The sequence below is a fragment of the Rattus rattus genome, chromosome 5, assembly GCF_011064425.1.
Source record: "Rattus rattus isolate New Zealand chromosome 5, Rrattus_CSIRO_v1, whole genome shotgun sequence".
Taxonomy (NCBI): domain Eukaryota; kingdom Metazoa; phylum Chordata; class Mammalia; order Rodentia; family Muridae; genus Rattus; species Rattus rattus.
In genome coordinates, this window is record NC_046158.1 from 8,700,575 (window position 1) to 8,717,530 (window position 16,956).

Below are 16,956 nucleotides of genomic sequence, written 5' to 3' on the forward strand. Positions count from 1 at the left end.
GTAAACCATCTCACTCACCCCTGGACACACAGCATTTGTTCCTAAGCAGTGGCTCAGACACAGCTTTGGAGGTGGACATTGGACCATGTCCTCAAGGGGACGGTCTATTTCAGGTCTAGGCATGGATGCTGTCCCACACCTTATGGTTTTAGTACCAAGCACTTACCCGTCTTCCAGGCTTCCCTGTTGGGCCGGGTGGACCTTGCACACCTCGAGGACCCTGCCAGAAACCAAAGGACAAAGCATCAGGACAGGTCTCTAAGGAAAGGTTTCTAAGGAAAGAGAAAATTCAACCCATGCATGTCAACCTAGCCTAAGGCTTGCTGTTCGAGTTGCTCACATGTGGGTATCTTGGAGGTACTCCCCTAGTGAGGGCTAGCAACAGACAACACAAACAGCTTGTTCTATGGTAGCAAGTAACAATTCTCCCTGCTTCTGATGAAGAAATATCAGCAATTGGGCCACCACCAGCAACCAAGTCACCTTCCTGAGAGCAAAGCAGAGATAGGTTCACACGTACCTGAGGTCCCATGTCTCCTGGCTCACCCTTCAAACCTCCGCTCCCAGGAGGACCCTGGGGAGACAGTATCAAGTCAGTGCGTACTCAAAGAAGTGACTTACGGATGTTGTGTGCGGAGCAGGCAAGGAGCCTGCAAGGCCGAGCCTGCCCACTGTGACAAAGGAAGGAACATGAGGTCTAGGAGGCAGAGAGATCTGCAGCTGCCAGGGTCTCTTCCTGGAGCTTGGTAGAATCCCAGGAGATAGGATTCACATAGCCCATAAGGTCTTAAGAGGTTTCTCTCCTGCAGGACAAGCTGGCCCATGGGTTATGACCGTCCTTAACTTGGAACACAGTGCACCACCTATGGGCCAGTTCAAGTTAAGATCTCCTGGGAGACTGGCTTCACCTCCTGGGTGTAGGGGACTGAGACCAGACCTGGGGGTGGGAGGTAGCCTATGTCAAAGTCAGCTAGGGGCCCAATGGCATAGGAATCCTGTGTCCTTAGGGTTTGGGGATTTAGCTCAGTGACACGGCATTTGCCTAGCAAGCTCAAGGCGCTGGGTTCGGTCCTCAGCTCTGGAGGAAGGGGAGGTGGCTATGTCCATGTAGGGTCGTACTCCCAGTGCCCACAGCACGTATTTGACACTTGGATGACAGCCAAGGGTTCCTGACTACATAACGTCCCTGCTATACTGTGAGGCCTCAGAGGAAAGCTGAGCGGAGACACCTAAGCCTGACAGAGTTAAGACTGCAAGCCCAGTGCTGTTCCCAGCCCCGGGGTCACCTCTGACACCGGGACAGAACTTTAAGGAAGAAGACCCCAAAAGACAGAGGCTGAGTCCTCATAAGTCAAAAGTGCAGCCAGCATAGGTGTAAGGGCTGTCTCTGGGGACGGCTCCAGGCCTCTAATACAGCAGTCCCCCTACCTGCTGTGTTCCCAGTGATAGAGGAGAGTGGGAGGAGCCTAGAGCCTGTCCTTCACAGGAAGAGTTTGGAGTTCAAATGCAGACATGGGGAGGGAGCATCCCCATCTCCCCATCATACTTAAACTGAAGACTATTTCCCAGGAATCCCCCAAAAGTTCAGGTGACCTTGAACACAGCCACCCCCCTGACACATGCTCCCACAAAGGGATAGAACAGCTCCAAGAGGCCACCTGTCTGCGCTGGCTCCACCAACTGGCCCCAGCCCTGCCAATCACTCACCATGGGGCCAGGTCTCCCGGTGAGCCCCATTGGACCAGCTGGTCCCCTTAGTGCCAACTGTAAAGAAAAGAGGAGGAAGTCAGAAAAGGACTCTGCCTGGCCCTGTCCTGGTTTCCTGGCCCCTGTTCTATGAGACGTGATCACGAGGAAAAGAAGCCCAGGACAGAAAAGACTAGACTTTCACAGAGAAGGTCTCGCTGACCCAATTCTGGGCTCTCAGCATCTCCACAGGGAAGCAGGACACAGAGGTAGAAGTTAGTGCTACCTGCTGACCCACTGTGGGCAGGGTCCCTAAAGCCTTTCCTTTTAGCCCTGTTGGAGAGGTGGACCACCCTGTACCAAATCTGAAATAGGCTCTCCCTTCCTGAGGTGAGCTGAGGCCTATACTTTCCTTGTGGATTCTTTACTTCACTTCTGGAAGAGGCACAAAGTTCTCTCCAACAGCAAGAGAGGTGTGGACGGTACATGGGAGGGCCTGTGGGGCCTGGGCTCTCTCAGTCATGCACTGACCATCCTCCTACTTGGTGTGGTTCAACTTGTCTTCCCAAAGAGCTGCTCTATGGCAGGGTTACAACCCCCACCACAGCGCCATGTTAATTTTGGAAGACTATTTTGCCTTTAAAAATGCTCTGGGGGCTGGAGATGGCTCAGCTGGTAAACTGCTTGCCACGCAAACCTGAGAACTGAGTTAGGATTCCCAGTACACGTGTAAAAAGCCAGATGTTCCAGCATCTGTCTCTACCCTCAGTCCTGGGTAGGTAAAAACAGACAGATTCCTGACGCTTCCTGGCCAGCCAACCCAGCCAAATCAGGGAGCTCCAGGTTTGATGAGAGACGCTGTCTCAAAATAAAGCTAGAGACTGACAGAGGAAAATACTCGACATTCACCTCAGGCCTCCCCACACAGGCATGCACATGTGTAAATATACCAATACATGCAGAATAATAAAATAAATAAAATTAAAAATATTCCAGGAAACAAAATGAAATAAAATAAAATAAAAAAACTCAGGACTGGAGAGATGACTCGGGGGTTAAGAGCACATTTTCTAGAAGTCCCAAGTTCAATTCCCAGCACCCACATGGTGGCTCACGACCATCTGTAACTCAGTCCCAAGTGACCGGATGCCCTCTCCTGGCCTCTGTGGGCACTAGGGACACACTTCAGGCAAACACTCACTCACGGAAAAAGAATACATCTTTTTATAAAAACCATAAAGCCCTTCTCTCGGTTGGCTTCTATTAAAGTGCACACAGATTAAGAGGCTGGCCTGGAAGTCACAGGCCTGCAAACCTCATCGCACACACGGAGCCTCATCCAACTCTGGCTTTATCATTGGCTTCCCTGTCCCATGGCACCTGCTCAGTACTGAGACTGCCCTTCAATTACCCAGGCCATTGATGTCTTCTCAGAGTGGCACCAATATTTCCCAAACAAGGAGTCTATGTTGGCTTTCTCTACGCTTCACCCACCTGCCCACCCCACAGGAAGTGGCAGCATCAGGCCAGTCACTGGCAACTAGCAGTCTGGAGGCACATTCTCTAATGATGTCATCTGCAGATGTGTTCACCCGGGAAGGAGGGAACCCTTAACCCAGACCAAGTGACCCTGAGATAGCACTGTGAGAGATCCTGGACCGAGTGCAAGAGCCTTGGGGGTCCATGAAAGATTCTGGGGCCAGAGTGAGGGACCCTGGATCTGGGACCTCTCTCCTAGGGTGTGGCATTGCACTCAATCCCAACTCGAACCCTAAGAGCCTGAATCAACCAATTGGCACCCCCTCCTGGATCCCTGAGCAGTTCCTTTCCCCGTGGCCAGCCCCAAGTGCAGGGCCTGGCACAGAGGGCAGAAGAGGGGTTTGCTAGGCCAGAGAAGCTACAGAGGCCCAGATGCCTCTTACCCCTAACTGTGGACAGATACCCCTGAAAACTCTCCATAAGTTCCCCGCATTCTCCAGCTGGACATGGAGGACCCAACCTTCCCTAGGTTCCTGACCAGGCAAACTGTGAGACAATCATTCAGTCCCTACAGCCACCAGGGACAAGCTCTTATCACACGGGTTCCCAGGGGTCCACATTACTTACCCTGGCTTGCTGGAGGATAGCCTGTGCCTGGGATTCCTGGGCAGAGACCATGGGGCCCTTAGAACCGGCGTCACCACCACCTCCAAAACGGAACTGCAGGAGAAGGTGGAAAGTCACCAGAGATAGAACATGGCACCCACTCTGACCCCAGTGCAAGGTGGGTCTCATGGGCCTTAAATAAAGCAGAGACTCTTAATCCCAGAACCTGTGTGCACAGGACCTTTGTCCACATGTCACAGCCCCTCCTGTCAGCCTTTGCCTTGGACACCTGAAACCTGCTGTGCCCACAAGGACTTTGAACCTCCACTGATTTGCACCCTGATGAACTACAGATCCTCATCACTGCAAAGAGGCCAAGGGCCAAAGAAACTGGGCTGGGTCTGAGGGACCCGCAGGGGACACCCTGGTTCCATGTTATATCTCCCTCAGTGCAACAGGTATCTTGGGGGTAAAATGCAGTTGGCGCTCTTGCTCTGAGACCTTAGCAAGGGAATGTTAGTTCCAAATATCGTGTTCTTTAGCATCTGCCCTTGGAGAGAGGAACTTCCTGTCCTCCTCCATACCAGCTGTCCCAAGATCACTGTACTGAAAGAATGGTGCTGATAACGTAGTCCTGAGGGCAGAGTGCTGAGGACACAGTGCTGAGGGCACAGTGCTGAGGGCACAGTGCTGGTGGGCACAGTGCTGAGAGTACAGTGATGAGAGCACAGTGCTAAGAGCACAGTGATGAGAGCACAGTGCTAAGAGCACAGTGATGAGGGTACAGCGATGAGGGCACAGTGCTGAGAGCACAGTGCTGAGGGCACAGTGATGAGGGCACAGTGCTGAGGGCACAGTGATGAGGGCACAGTGCTGAGGACACAGTCCTGAGGACATGGTACTCAGGCACAGTAAGGGAGAAGAAGGTGAAGGAAAATAGTTTAGATCAAGGTGGCTGAGGAGCTGGTCCAGCTCTGCCTGCTTCTAACTCCTTCACTTACTCAAGTTTGTTTGCTGGGCCTGACCTACCTCGAACCCTCCATCTTGAGGGCACCTCTGCAAAGGCCCCAGCTGTTCTCCAGAGGATAAGCAGGAGCCCAGAGTATATACCTCCCTTCATGGTCTCCTGTCACCGCAGACACCCCAGTGCCACAGCAGTGGTTGGGTCCTGACTACCAGGACATAGATGTGTAAGAAACTTCTAGATTTGGAATCCTGGGACCAGGCTGACCTTCAACCACTCTCTGAGCTCCAAGTCCTTCATCTCTGAATGAACGGCCTGAGGAACCATTCTACTCTTATCACAGACTCAGAGACTGTGAGCCTTGGATTAACTCCAGTGGAAAGCAGACTCTAGAAGATGTTATCTGACCACACTGATAGCTTCCAACGACATCCCTGTTTCTCTCCCACCCACAATCATTGGTTGATTCTTTTGGGAGACGGGAGTCTAGCTATTGTCACAAAGAATTGCAGCAGGCTTCCCCAGGAGCCTCACCTAGAGAGTGGGATTTTCCTCTCTCCTCCTGGTACCAGTGACAGAAGGGGTTGTAAGGCCTGTAGCAGCTGCAAATACTCCACCCAAACCCTATTCCTGGGACTCCGCAGATCCTGACCCACCCACTGTGACCCCTCATCCCAGTTAAAGATACTCACCGGCAGCATGAGCATGGTCCCGGGGGGACCAGGCAAGCCATCAGCCCCAGGAAGACCTGGGCGCCCAGGGGGACCCTGCAGGCAGGGAGGAAATAAAACTGGTCAGAGAGACAAAGGGACAGAGCCAAGGAGCAGTGTGAGAATGAGAGGTCAGAAAACAGGCTAGGCAAGCACACAGCAACATAAGACTCCATGGCATGGAATGTTCTGGAAACATTAGAATGTTCTAGAAAGGAGCAACATGCTATGGGGCTGTGGGGATGGAGGGTGAGGGAGCTGAGTTAGATGTAGGAAGTGCAGAGAGGAAAGGCGGGTGGTTGTGTCCAGTTGGAGGATTGAGAAAGGCGGAGGCCAGCTCCCATCCTTCCACAAGCTCTCCTGGCTGAGTGAGAAAGGCCCTCATCCCTCATCCAGTCCTCAGCTCTGCACATGGTCAGGGTCTAGAGGACAGGATAGAGCACCCACTCGATGGGACAGACCCAGAGATAGGTGTGAAGAGAAGGAAGGACCACCCCTAGAGCACAAAGCCAACCTGAGCAGGAACACAGACTCCCAAACAGAATCCAGCTTGCAGGGACACCCACCCTTACAACTTCCATTGATCGTGAGTGGCAAGTTTGGAGGCCAGGCCAGAAAGAGTCTTTGGCCAGTGAGGGTACCCTGGGCTGCCAAGAACAGTGTGGCAGGTGGTCTCCCTGCCTGGCCCTGTCTGCTCTTCTTCTTTCTCAGGAGTCATCCAGCCTTGCAAAATGAGCCCCTTTTACAGCCTAGGTGGTTCACAGAAAGGTTTTGGTCCCGCCCTGTAAGTGTCTAACTTACGGTGCTGCCCACAAAGCTGGCTTTTCACCTCTCGTTCCACGTCCTGCTCCTTCTGTCCTTCCCATGAGATTGGTCATTCTCTGCGACTGACATCCAGAACCCTTTTCAGGCCTCTCTGTGTCTACAGGCACCTGACCTTACCACTTACCCAGAACTGCCCAAACCATCACGGTATCCCAACTGCTGCCCTAGCCAGCAGAACACCCTACCAGGTGACCACACCACAATCTGCCTTTTCATTTCCCACTTGGACACCTTACTGTGTTGGTCCAAGAATCAGGGACAAATGCCGGTCCTTACCACTCATACGTATGCCATCATCTACAACTTGGCTGCCTGTTTTTAATGATGCTATTCATTAGATGAGCCAGCAAAAAGGGAAAAAGAAAGGGAGGGGAAAGGAGGGAGGGGGAAGGGAGGGAGGGAGGGAGGGAGGGGTTCAGAAACCCACAAGCTTCAGTGGACGAACCCACCACCAAGTATCAGAAGAAGCTCATGGCCCCATGGCGTGGCTTACATTCCCCCCAGAACGAACCTCCCCAGCCAGTGGCTTGAGTTCTAGTAAGAAGGCCTAGTGTGGGAACAAATGCAGGTTCTAGGTCAGTAGCTGTTCCTGAGAGGCTCAGAGGAAGCACCCAAGCTGTCACTTAAAATGACACTTGGGGCCACTGACGCAGCGTAGAGCCACTGCTGAGGGCTCAGGGTTGACTGCTGGCTGCCTCTGGACCCAGGTTGGTCCTTATGATCCTGGCACAGGGCCAGGTGACAGTCAAGCCCATAAAGATCTGAGAGGGTGACATGGGATGGCCCTGGGGAGAGGGGCAATTGGAGGAAGGAGCAGTTGTTCTTACTATCATTTCTACATTGAAAGACAATGCAGGAGGCAGAGCAGGGAGGAAAGGGTGGGGGGGGGCAGATAGCCTACAGGCAGGAGCAAGAAGACACAGACTCCCCCCAGGGTATATGGTCTTGGAACTGAACCGGCCTCTTACCCTTTCTCCAGGGTCACCCATTTGGCCAGTAGGACCCGTAGTTCCTGGAGGTCCTGGAAGACCCTGGAATTAAAAATAAAGTCAAGACAGAGTTTCAGACATGGCCCCAGGGCAAAGACCTTCTCTTCTAGTTATGTGAGAACAGAAGGGGGTGGAGGCGGGAAATACTAGGCCCCGGTACCAGCAAAAGGGAGCAGCATCTAACTTTCTACCCCAGAGATTGCCCCCACAGTTCTTCCCACAGGTCAGAGGGTAACAAAACCAGACACTCACGGCAGGGCCTTCAGGACCAGGGGGCCCCTCTATCAGCATTCCCTGCAGAGAGGAAGAGAAAGGGAACATCTGAGATCAGGGGCCCAACCCAGCTTCCAAACTGGGTTAACAACAGGCAGTCAAGAAGCCGGGTCAGTCCTGCTAGGGCTCCCTGTGCCGGGGGTGCACTCTGACTACTCTCTGTGCATTCCAAGTCATTGTGGACTCCAGCCAGTGATCAGGGGTCCACAGGCTCCCCTCAAACACAACTTTGACAAAAGCACAACTTGCCAGAATGAGAGAATAGACCCCAAACACAACTCCTCTTTCCCATCTACCTGAAGAGTATCCGGCTTCCCGAGGGGCAGAATGGACCCCAGGCCCAGGCATCCAAGTGGACCAATGAAGGCTAAGGGAAAAGGCTGGGAGGGCTGAGGGTAGCCCGGCCTCCTGCCCCAGCCAGCAGAACACTCAGCCCCTCCTCCATGCCCAGCACCCTGCTGAGATCACCTAACCCACAACCATCTTCTTCCCATCACTCCTGGGCCCTCATCCTGCCACTAGCCCTTGCTGCGTCCAACCCCAAAGGAGAACAAAGCCTCCTATTGTCTACTGGCTTGAAAGGAGAGCTTCTCTGCTCTGGGATCTGTATTTCTGGATGTCCTCTTTCAAAACGTACCCCAGATTTCTCCTGGTCTCCCTACCACCACCCACCCAGAACATTGTCAATGTTCTGAGTCCCACATACACTTTAGGAGAGAGGATCTGCACTTGGGGCACAAGGGGAGGGGTCAAATCAGCACAAGAGGCCTGCAAGGCTGGTACCCAAGAGTCTGCAACAGGCTTTGGGTAGATGGCTGCCCGACCCTGTCGGGACACTTGCATGTGTGAGGGTAGCCACATGTGAGACAGGTGTAGCGTCTCCCTATTTGCTCCCAAGACTGCAGGAATAATGGAGTGAATGACTGGAGGTCTTGGCCCTGGGCCAGGTCCCTTTCTAGTCTCCCAGCCAAAGGAACCGAGGAATGGCTCTTCTCCTGGGATAGTGGATGGCAGAATGCCTCAGATATATGTCTTTGAAAGCACACAACTCTCTTGACAAACTTGGGCTTGGTCTTGACAAGTGAAAAGAGCTACTCAAGTGTAGGTGTGAAGCCCTGGAAGGCTGGTCACCATGGCGAATGAGTAGGGGGTGGGGTGCAGCTGAGCCCCCACACACAGAAGCCTTATCCACACTGCCTATGAGGTCTCCTGGTCTCTGGGAAGCCGTGCGCCATGTTTACACAGATGCGCTGAGGAGAAATATTTGTGCGTGCGATGTACACAGAGAACTCATCCAAGCAGCTCATCTTCCCACTTCCCATTTCCTCTGACAGGCAGCTGGGAGGACTCAGAAGTGGAGAAGGGAGATTAAGGGGAACCACTGGCAGGGCCCAGGAGACAGCAGCTGTCTTTCCAGATACACACACTGTTGTTCTGCAGAGTGGGGGGCAGCATTGCTGGATCTCACAGGAGGCCAGTCCTGGATCACCCCAGGTCAGAATAGAAAGGAACCAGCCTTGGTCCCATGGCCTTCCGAGGCCATGCTATCCCTACCCTGTACCTCATCAGCCGATCTGGGCTCAGAACTACAGGAGGCAGCCTCTGTGGCTTACAGGGCTGCACTCACTGGTGGCCTGTCTGAGGCGAACTCAGCTACCCTCCTTAACTCCTGACACAGACACGCACATGCTGCCCCGCATTCACACCAAGAGAGGCCGTGACACCGGGTGACAGACTGAGCTCTTTACTGTGTATACTTCAGGAATGTCAAAGTGTCCTGCCCGAAGGCTGCAGAGATGGCTCAGTCAATAAAGTACATGAGCATGAGAACCTGAGTCTAGATCCCCAGTATCCAAAATAATAATAATAATAATAATAATAATAATAATAATAATAATAATAATAAATAAAACTAAGAGCCAGGCATGGTGGTGTGTACCTGTAACTGGAGATCGGTGGAACCCAGGGACTCGCTCTCCCGGCAGTCTAGCCAGTTGCCAAGCTCACAACCATCCTAATTCTAGGGGAGCCCTCTTCAGGATGCTGAGGGCACCTGCACATATACAGCAGACACTTACAACATATTATTATTATTATTATTATTATTATTATTATTATTATTATTATTATTATTATTATCTTTAGGAAATAAAGCGCAGAGCTGTTGAGAAAGCCAATCGACATTTATCTCAGGCCTCTGCCTATATGTACATACATCCACAGGATCTATAGGCATGCACTACACATACCAAAATACACACACACACACACACACACACACACACACACACACACACATTAAAATACAAAGCCGTGCCGTTTTATTACTTTAAATATATACTGAAGGTGGTTGTTTACTTTTCACTCTGTAGCCTAGGCTATCCCAGTAGGCAAGGCTATCCCAGAGCTCAGATCCTTCTGCCTCAGCCTCCCTGGTATCACAGGTGTGTGCTGTCATTTGCAGCTCCCAACCTTAATGGTGGTCCATCCATCTGCTAAGCAGAACTAAAAGCAATGCCAGAGTCTGGGGACGAGGCTTGCATGGTAGGGATTGCCTAGCATACTCAAAGCCCTGGGTTTGAACTGTAGTTGCTGGGTATGGTCCATAATCCCAGGACTCAGAAGAGGAAGGAATAAGAAGCAGGAGTTCAAACTCATCCTCAACCACATACAAGGCCAGCCTGGGATACTTGAAACACGGTCTCAAAAAAAAAAAAAAAAAAAAAAAAAAGATAAACCAGGAATGGCTTGGGGTCCAACAGGTAAGAGGTATCAAATCAGGACTTAGTGGTCCCTGACCCTAGTGTGGGCTGATGCCAAGGGCATTGCTAACTCTGCCTCATCTCAGCCAAGCCAGATCTGTCCTTTGGAGGAACCCCTTGTCTTGCTGACAACTTAGAGGAGTTGAACCTCAATGAGAAAGGCCTTCCAGGTCCTCCTGGATGCAGGGATGAACCGACCCCGTGCCCAGCAGTTGCTGTAAATCCATTCTGTGGGACAGATGTGGTGAACAGGGGATAGCAGCCACCCCAGCATAGGGCAGGGTATGCACCACCAGTCCCCGGGGCCTCCATCTGTTTATGTATGGCTAAGACTGTAAAGACATCTGGCGATTCTCCAGGTTGACAATTCCAAATGTTTATATTTTTCTCCATGGGGACTCACCAAAGGCCCTGTGGACACTCTGAGGAAGCCGGGAAGAAGCAAGCATCAGATGGGGGTGGGCCCTTCTGTAACTGCTTCCAGATGGCTTGTGCTGTTCCCAGAGAAGAGATGGGTGTCTGGCAGACCACCTCTACGTTCTCAGTGCTGTCTCTGGCCCACCCTCACCCACAGCCCCCTTCAGGGCAGCCCTTTAGTGGAACTCCCTGCTCCCAGAACTGGGGTGCCAACTCCACACACAATAAGCTTAAGTAAGCTTTATTCAAAGGTACAACCCAAGCTCTTCTGAAACTGGGGACCAACGCTGACGCCCACTGAGCCTGCTCAGGTGCCTCACTTCTCCAGAATCTCACTGCCCTGACTCAGGAAAGAGGCCCCTTTCCTCATGATGCCCAAATCCACCTGGGGGCAAGCCCAGTTGAGGTGGTGCTCTAAGGAGGTCCAGCATAGCAGGGAAGCCATCTGTGCTGCACCCTTCTCTGGTGTGGAAGAGAAAAGCCCCAGATATGTTCCAGGGGATGAGTCTGCTCCAATCCCTTAACACGCTTTTCTTCAGGACTTTCCTCCTCCCATGAACATGAACTTGAGTTGAAATTTCTCATGGGGTTGAGCAAAAAGCCTCCAGGTTGGGCTAATGTCATGCTCTGAAGCCTTTGCAGTGTGCAGTCCATGCCCCGATGTGTGCCCTCATTCTGTAGCCTCGGGTAAGGATTCTCTTCTGTGGACCCACAGGGATCTGAGATGAGGATTTGTGTCCTCAGGCTCACTGCCAGGGGGAGCCAGGGGAGCCAGGGGCACAAGTAGCAGGCAGAGCCCTTGGAACCAGAAAAAGGCTTCCATCCAAGGCTCCCTTTGGCCAGGAGAGGTCAAGCCGGGGAGCTTGCCCTGGCCCACTGGCCTACTAAGCACTGCCAAGCAAGGCTCCTACCCTGCAGGAGGGTGGGGGCCTGTGAGGCTGGTTCTCTCTCCTAGGAAGCCCCAAAGTCACGTTATAAACTCAGCCCCAGCAGCCAATCCTGGCAGTGCAGCTAACAGCTGTTCATCGGCGCAATGGCCATGATGTAGGACAAGTCCTTCCTCCCTTGGGTACTCACAGGATGCTAGGGTGGATGACCTCAGTGGTCAGCTCCTCTGGGCAAAGCCAATTCTGAGTCCATATTCCCATGTCTACCAAGCCCAGCCCAGCCAATCACATAGCTTTTTGTTCTCTGGGGCCAAGGCCCTGACCTCAACGGTTCTGAGACCCAAGCAGGCTGCAGCACCTAGCTGGACAAGGATGCCCTACCCAGGGCCAGGCTCCCACAAAACTCTGACCCAGGAGGGCCATGGATTGCACAATCACACATTCCCTACAGGCCCTTGTCTGACTTACCCAGGACTCCACTGCCTAATGGCATGCGGCTTGACTCAAAAGGGAATGCTACCTCAAAGCTTCGTGCATCCCCTTGGCATGGCTTCAAGGTCTTCCCTGTTTCAGTGGTTACAGCAAATAGACTCAAATGGCGGCATAAAGGGCACAGAGAGGTGAAGTCCTTAGCTGTCCCCCTGCCTGCCACCTACACTAGGAGTTCCTACCCAGCCCTGGGCCCAGCCTTCCTCTCACGGTCTGTGTCCCTTCTTCTGAGGAAATCTTTGCAGAGGTGCTCTGACTCTCTGCCTTCTCTACCAGTACAAACACCTGTGATCTATCACCTTGGCTAAACTCTAGGATTTTCCCAGAGCCCCAGAGCCTCTCCCAAGAGCCTGTGATGTAAAGAATACATGACTGTGAATTCTTGTAGAGCCAGGTAGGCAGACGGTGGGACCCACAATCTGATCACACCCTACAAACCATCATGAGCTAAGCAGAGGATACCAGAACTCAGACAGACAGACACAAATACACACACCTCCTCCTCCTCCACCACCACCACCACCACCACCACCAACAGAAGGAATCCTTACCGGCTCAATGATGGCTGGCTCTCCCTTTTGCCCTTTTTCACCTCGGGGTCCTCCAATCTGGGTTTGGTGATAGTGTTAAGATTCCAGAGAAAAAATGGGAGACAGAAAGGAAACAGAAAATCCACATGACACAAAATTTGTGCAAAACCAGGGTGCTCCCTGCAGCTAGGCACCTCTCCTCAGGACTGGAAGGAGGAGAGCAAACTGGAATAGACCGCCCACCCCAACCCTGTATACCCCAGCACAGTCAGGCAACAAGGCAGAGACGACCATAATGGAAGTCCGAGAGGCTACTTTAAAGAATAAAGCTCAGCCAGGCATGGTGGTGCATGCCTTTAATCCCAGGACCCGGGAGGCAGAGGCACATGGATCTCTGTGCGTATAAGGCCAGTCTAGCCTACATAGAGAGTTTCTGGATAGCCAGGACTACATAGTGAGATCATGCCTCTAATTAATTAATTTGTTAATTAATCAATTATTAATTAAAATACATGGCATCCCATGTCACTCTTGCCTCCCTCAGTCACCCTCTGACTTCCAGAAGTGCTGGCCTTTTCCCACCACCTAGACGCCCTGAGATGCAGAGAGAAGCTGCGTCTCTTACCCCCTCATAGATGGTGTCCTGGTTAGCCGGCATGCCTGGCCCTATCTCCGATGGAGAGACATTGGAGTCGGAGTCCGGGTCAAAGTACGGGTCATAGTAGTTTTCATCTAGATTCTTGATGGTCTCCTCGGTGAACTCACCTCCCAGGTCATCCTTCCCTTCCTCTGGAGATGGAGTTGGCTGCAGATTAAGGAAGAGAAGTGGCAGGGTCACTCAGGGAGGCCGGTCACACGCAGGTTCTGCCTGGCAGGCACTGAACTCAGCACTTCCTGCATGTAGCATCCTCTGGCCCCACTACAGAGCATCTAACACTAAAGCCCATGAGGGATTCCATGAGGGAAGGAAGACCTGTGGCCCCCACAGCCTCTCTGCACACCTCTCAGCCACCATGGGGAAGGTTCCCTGACTACCCAAGACACCATAACAAGCCAGGGCAGGAAGGAGTTGCAGTGTCCCTCGGAGCTGGCTCGATCCTTAGGGAGGTCTGCGTTCAGTAGCTGATTAGAGTTTGCACACTGGAAACTGAGGTTCTTTCTAGCAGTGTAGAACACGGTACTCCATGAGATTTACTGTGGTAACACGGGTAACCACCAGTGATGTTCATGGGCAGAACTCCTGCATGCAAACCTACAGTGTTATCTGAGCTACCCTGAGAGCAAGAACTCAGAGCCCACAGAGATAATCTACCCATTTTGCAGGGGGAACTGAAATAAACTCAGAAAAGCCAATGGCTTCTAAAGCACACTCAACCCTGCTACAGAGAACTTAGGAGCCAGGGTGTGGGGTGTGCACAAGGAAGGCCACCCAAGGAGGTCGGTGCTCGGCCGTGACCCAGAGCCACACAGCCTTTGCCCTGTCTCCCCCCGTGCCCCTAGAGCAACACAAACAGGAGGAGAGCAATTACATTGGAGGAATTGGAGGTAACGCTGGTGCTGGTGGGGATCTCGGCCCCTGAGTCAGGGTTGGTGGGCTGGTCAGGGTTCTCCACACCCTCGCCATAGCCGAAGTCTTCATATGGGGATACAGTGTAGTAGTCGTCAGTGGGTACATAGTCATAGTCCCCGATCCCTGGATTGTCCTCCTTGCCAGCCGTATCACTGGTCTCAGGCACTGTAGGGGCTTCGGATGGGAGCTGGGTCTGCTCCTGTGGGCAGAGAGTAGAAAGAGGCAGTCAGGGTATCTGGATCCAGGATTTCCCAAGAACCCATGCCAGCATCCTTCTAGTACAAGAGTGAGAGCAAAGTGTGGGCATGGAGTTCAGCCAAGGCCCTCGATTCCTGGGAGGCAGAGAAAATGAGGGAGGCGGATATCGTGTGTGCACCGGGTACCAAGAGTGCCATGAACTGATGGAGGAACACCTCGTGACACACCAGGAACTGTCCAACCACAGATTAAGCTTCCATGTGTGTTTGGGGAAGGGGTAGCCTCTCACCCTATAGCGCAGGCTGGCCTAGGACTTGTGTATATCCTACTTCAGCCTCCCAAGGGATACAATTATAGGCATGTGCTACAATGTCCATAGCCTCTGCCTCTTAACTCAGAGGCCTGGAGAGACCAGGAAACTCCCTAGCCCAGCCCAGTCCAGATCAGACCTCAGGAACCTCCGTGGTTTCTCTGGCGGCTTCCACTGGCTTCTGCGAGGGGGCGGGCTCCTTTCCCGGGTCTTCAGGGTCTTCATAATATGGGTACTCATAGTAATAGGTCTCACCCTCTCCTTCTGGATACTGAAGTCAACGGTGCCCACATGGAGAAGGAAACGAATGTATTACCAGAGCTGCCTGTCAAACGCCTTGCCCCACTTGGGTGGGAAAGCAGATGCCATAAGGCACCGTCAAGTCCCAGGGGTCCTCAGACATGGCTCTTCCCTCAGCCTCTCCCTGAGAAGCTGAACAAGTCCCAGAAGCCTAGTATGCAGATGGATGACTCCCACGTTCCTGAGAGAGGCCAGCAAAAGCTGAGCCCTAAAAGCAGTTACATTGGACCCAGAGAAATCACACTCGGACCAGTAAAGCTGACCTTTAGCCCCAAAACTCACTGGGTTCCCCGTGAGAGGGGCTCACAGTCACTAGCAGGCACTCTGTCCTCAAATACAAACCAGGGACCTGCTGGGAGCTGGAGGAGGACACAGGGATGAGGAGAGTGACCCAGCATTGTGGGAAAATAGGGAAGACAAAGAGGACAGATATGGCCGCCCTTCAGAGTTACTGCTACTCTTGAAGTCAGGGTCACTATACACAGGGCCGGGCATGCCCTACTATAAAATTTCAGGTGCCCATGAGGGAACAGACCAAGCTCTAAAGAGCAACTGAGGCCACAGCCTGAGGGCAAAGGACATCTGTCTGCATTCATCTAAGGATGTGCGTGGAGGGCTAAGGGACGCAGTTGGTGACACTCCCGTGAGAGACTTGATCAAGGTGTGTGTGTGTTTGGGGCAGGGGTTGGAGGGAGGTACATCCTCTGTGGTAAAGTGGATCAGACGTCAAACACTGCTTCCCCTGCAGTTTGCTGAAAACTTGGTCCTGTGGCTTCCTTTAACTCCTGCTAACCCTGTACCATCCTGGGGTTCAGCCTGTGCTGCCACCATGAACCCAGCCAGAGATGACTCACATATTCATCTGGGTTAGGGTCCTGTGACTGAGGTGTGTCAGGGACCGCCGTGTCACAGTCGGGGCTGTAGTGCTCACAGTAATCATAGGCAGCTCGGTGGTCAGAGACGAAGAGCAACTGTTGGATGTCACCCTGCAAAAAGATAAAAGGCCCTGAGCAAACAGCTCAGACACTCATGGGGATCTGGGAACCCAGGGGGCCCCACCTGATGTCTTGGGCAAGAGAGAAGCCCAGAAGAGACCTTGAGAGGAGCTATCCTCAGGGACACACTTCTTCCCAGCAGATGCTGCTCTGAAGAGCTTCTTCAGCTAGGCTGGCCCACCCAGGGCTAACCCATTCATCTCCCCATCCATTTATCCTCCCACCACTTACCTACCTCTCCACTCATCCAGTATCTAACCATCCATTATTCTCCTTCCCACCCATCCATCCACTTACCTTTTCATTCATCCTCATCCATCCATCACCTACCCATCCACTCACCATCCATCCATCCATGTGTCCACACACCTATCTGTTCATATACTCTTATTAATAAACCTTGCTTTTGCCCATCCATTCATTTATCTACCTTTGCATCAAGCCAGCAGCCAACCAGCCAGCCACTAACCCACCCATCCATCTACTTATCTATCCTACCCAACAATTCACTCAATTATCATTCCATCCACCCATCTACCCATCCATCCATCCATCCGTCCACCACCCATCCATCTATCCACCCACCCACCCATCCATCTACCCATCCATCCATCCATCCATCCATCCACCCATCCATCCATCCATCCACCCACCCATCCATCCATCCATCCATCCACCCACCCATCCATCCATCCACCCACCCATCCATCCATCCATCTGCTCACCCACCCACCACCCACCCATCCATCCATCCATCCACTCATCCATCCATCCATCCATCCATCCATCCATCCATCCATCCATCCATCCATCCATCCATCCATCCATCCATCCATCCATCCATCCATCCATCCATCCATCCATCCATCCATCCATCCATCCATCCATCCATCCATCCATCCATCCATCCATCCATCCATCCACCCATCCATCCATCCATCCATCCATCCCCATCCATCCATCCAT

The 16,956-nt window shown here is 52.5% G+C and overlaps 1 protein-coding gene across 2 annotated transcripts in view; it reads right to left on the reverse strand.

Annotated features, from left to right (window-relative positions):
• Col5a1 (collagen type V alpha 1 chain) overlaps positions 1–16,956 on the reverse strand; it is a 150,466-nt gene that overhangs the window by 71,867 nt on the left and 61,643 nt on the right. For both annotated transcript variants that reach the window (XM_032902980.1, XM_032902979.1), the window contains exons 5-16: positions 15,850–15,981; positions 14,835–14,966; positions 14,147–14,386; positions 13,243–13,422; positions 12,639–12,695; positions 7,512–7,553; positions 7,239–7,301; positions 5,428–5,502; positions 3,793–3,885; positions 1,708–1,764; positions 521–574; positions 167–220 (exon numbers count right to left, since the gene is read on the reverse strand). In XM_032902980.1, coding sequence (XP_032758871.1) covers positions 167–220; positions 521–574; positions 1,708–1,764; positions 3,793–3,885; positions 5,428–5,502; positions 7,239–7,301; positions 7,512–7,553; positions 12,639–12,695; positions 13,243–13,422; positions 14,147–14,386; positions 14,835–14,966; positions 15,850–15,981 — 1,179 coding nt within the window. The remainder of the gene's footprint in view (positions 1–166; positions 221–520; positions 575–1,707; positions 1,765–3,792; positions 3,886–5,427; positions 5,503–7,238; positions 7,302–7,511; positions 7,554–12,638; positions 12,696–13,242; positions 13,423–14,146; positions 14,387–14,834; positions 14,967–15,849; positions 15,982–16,956) is intronic.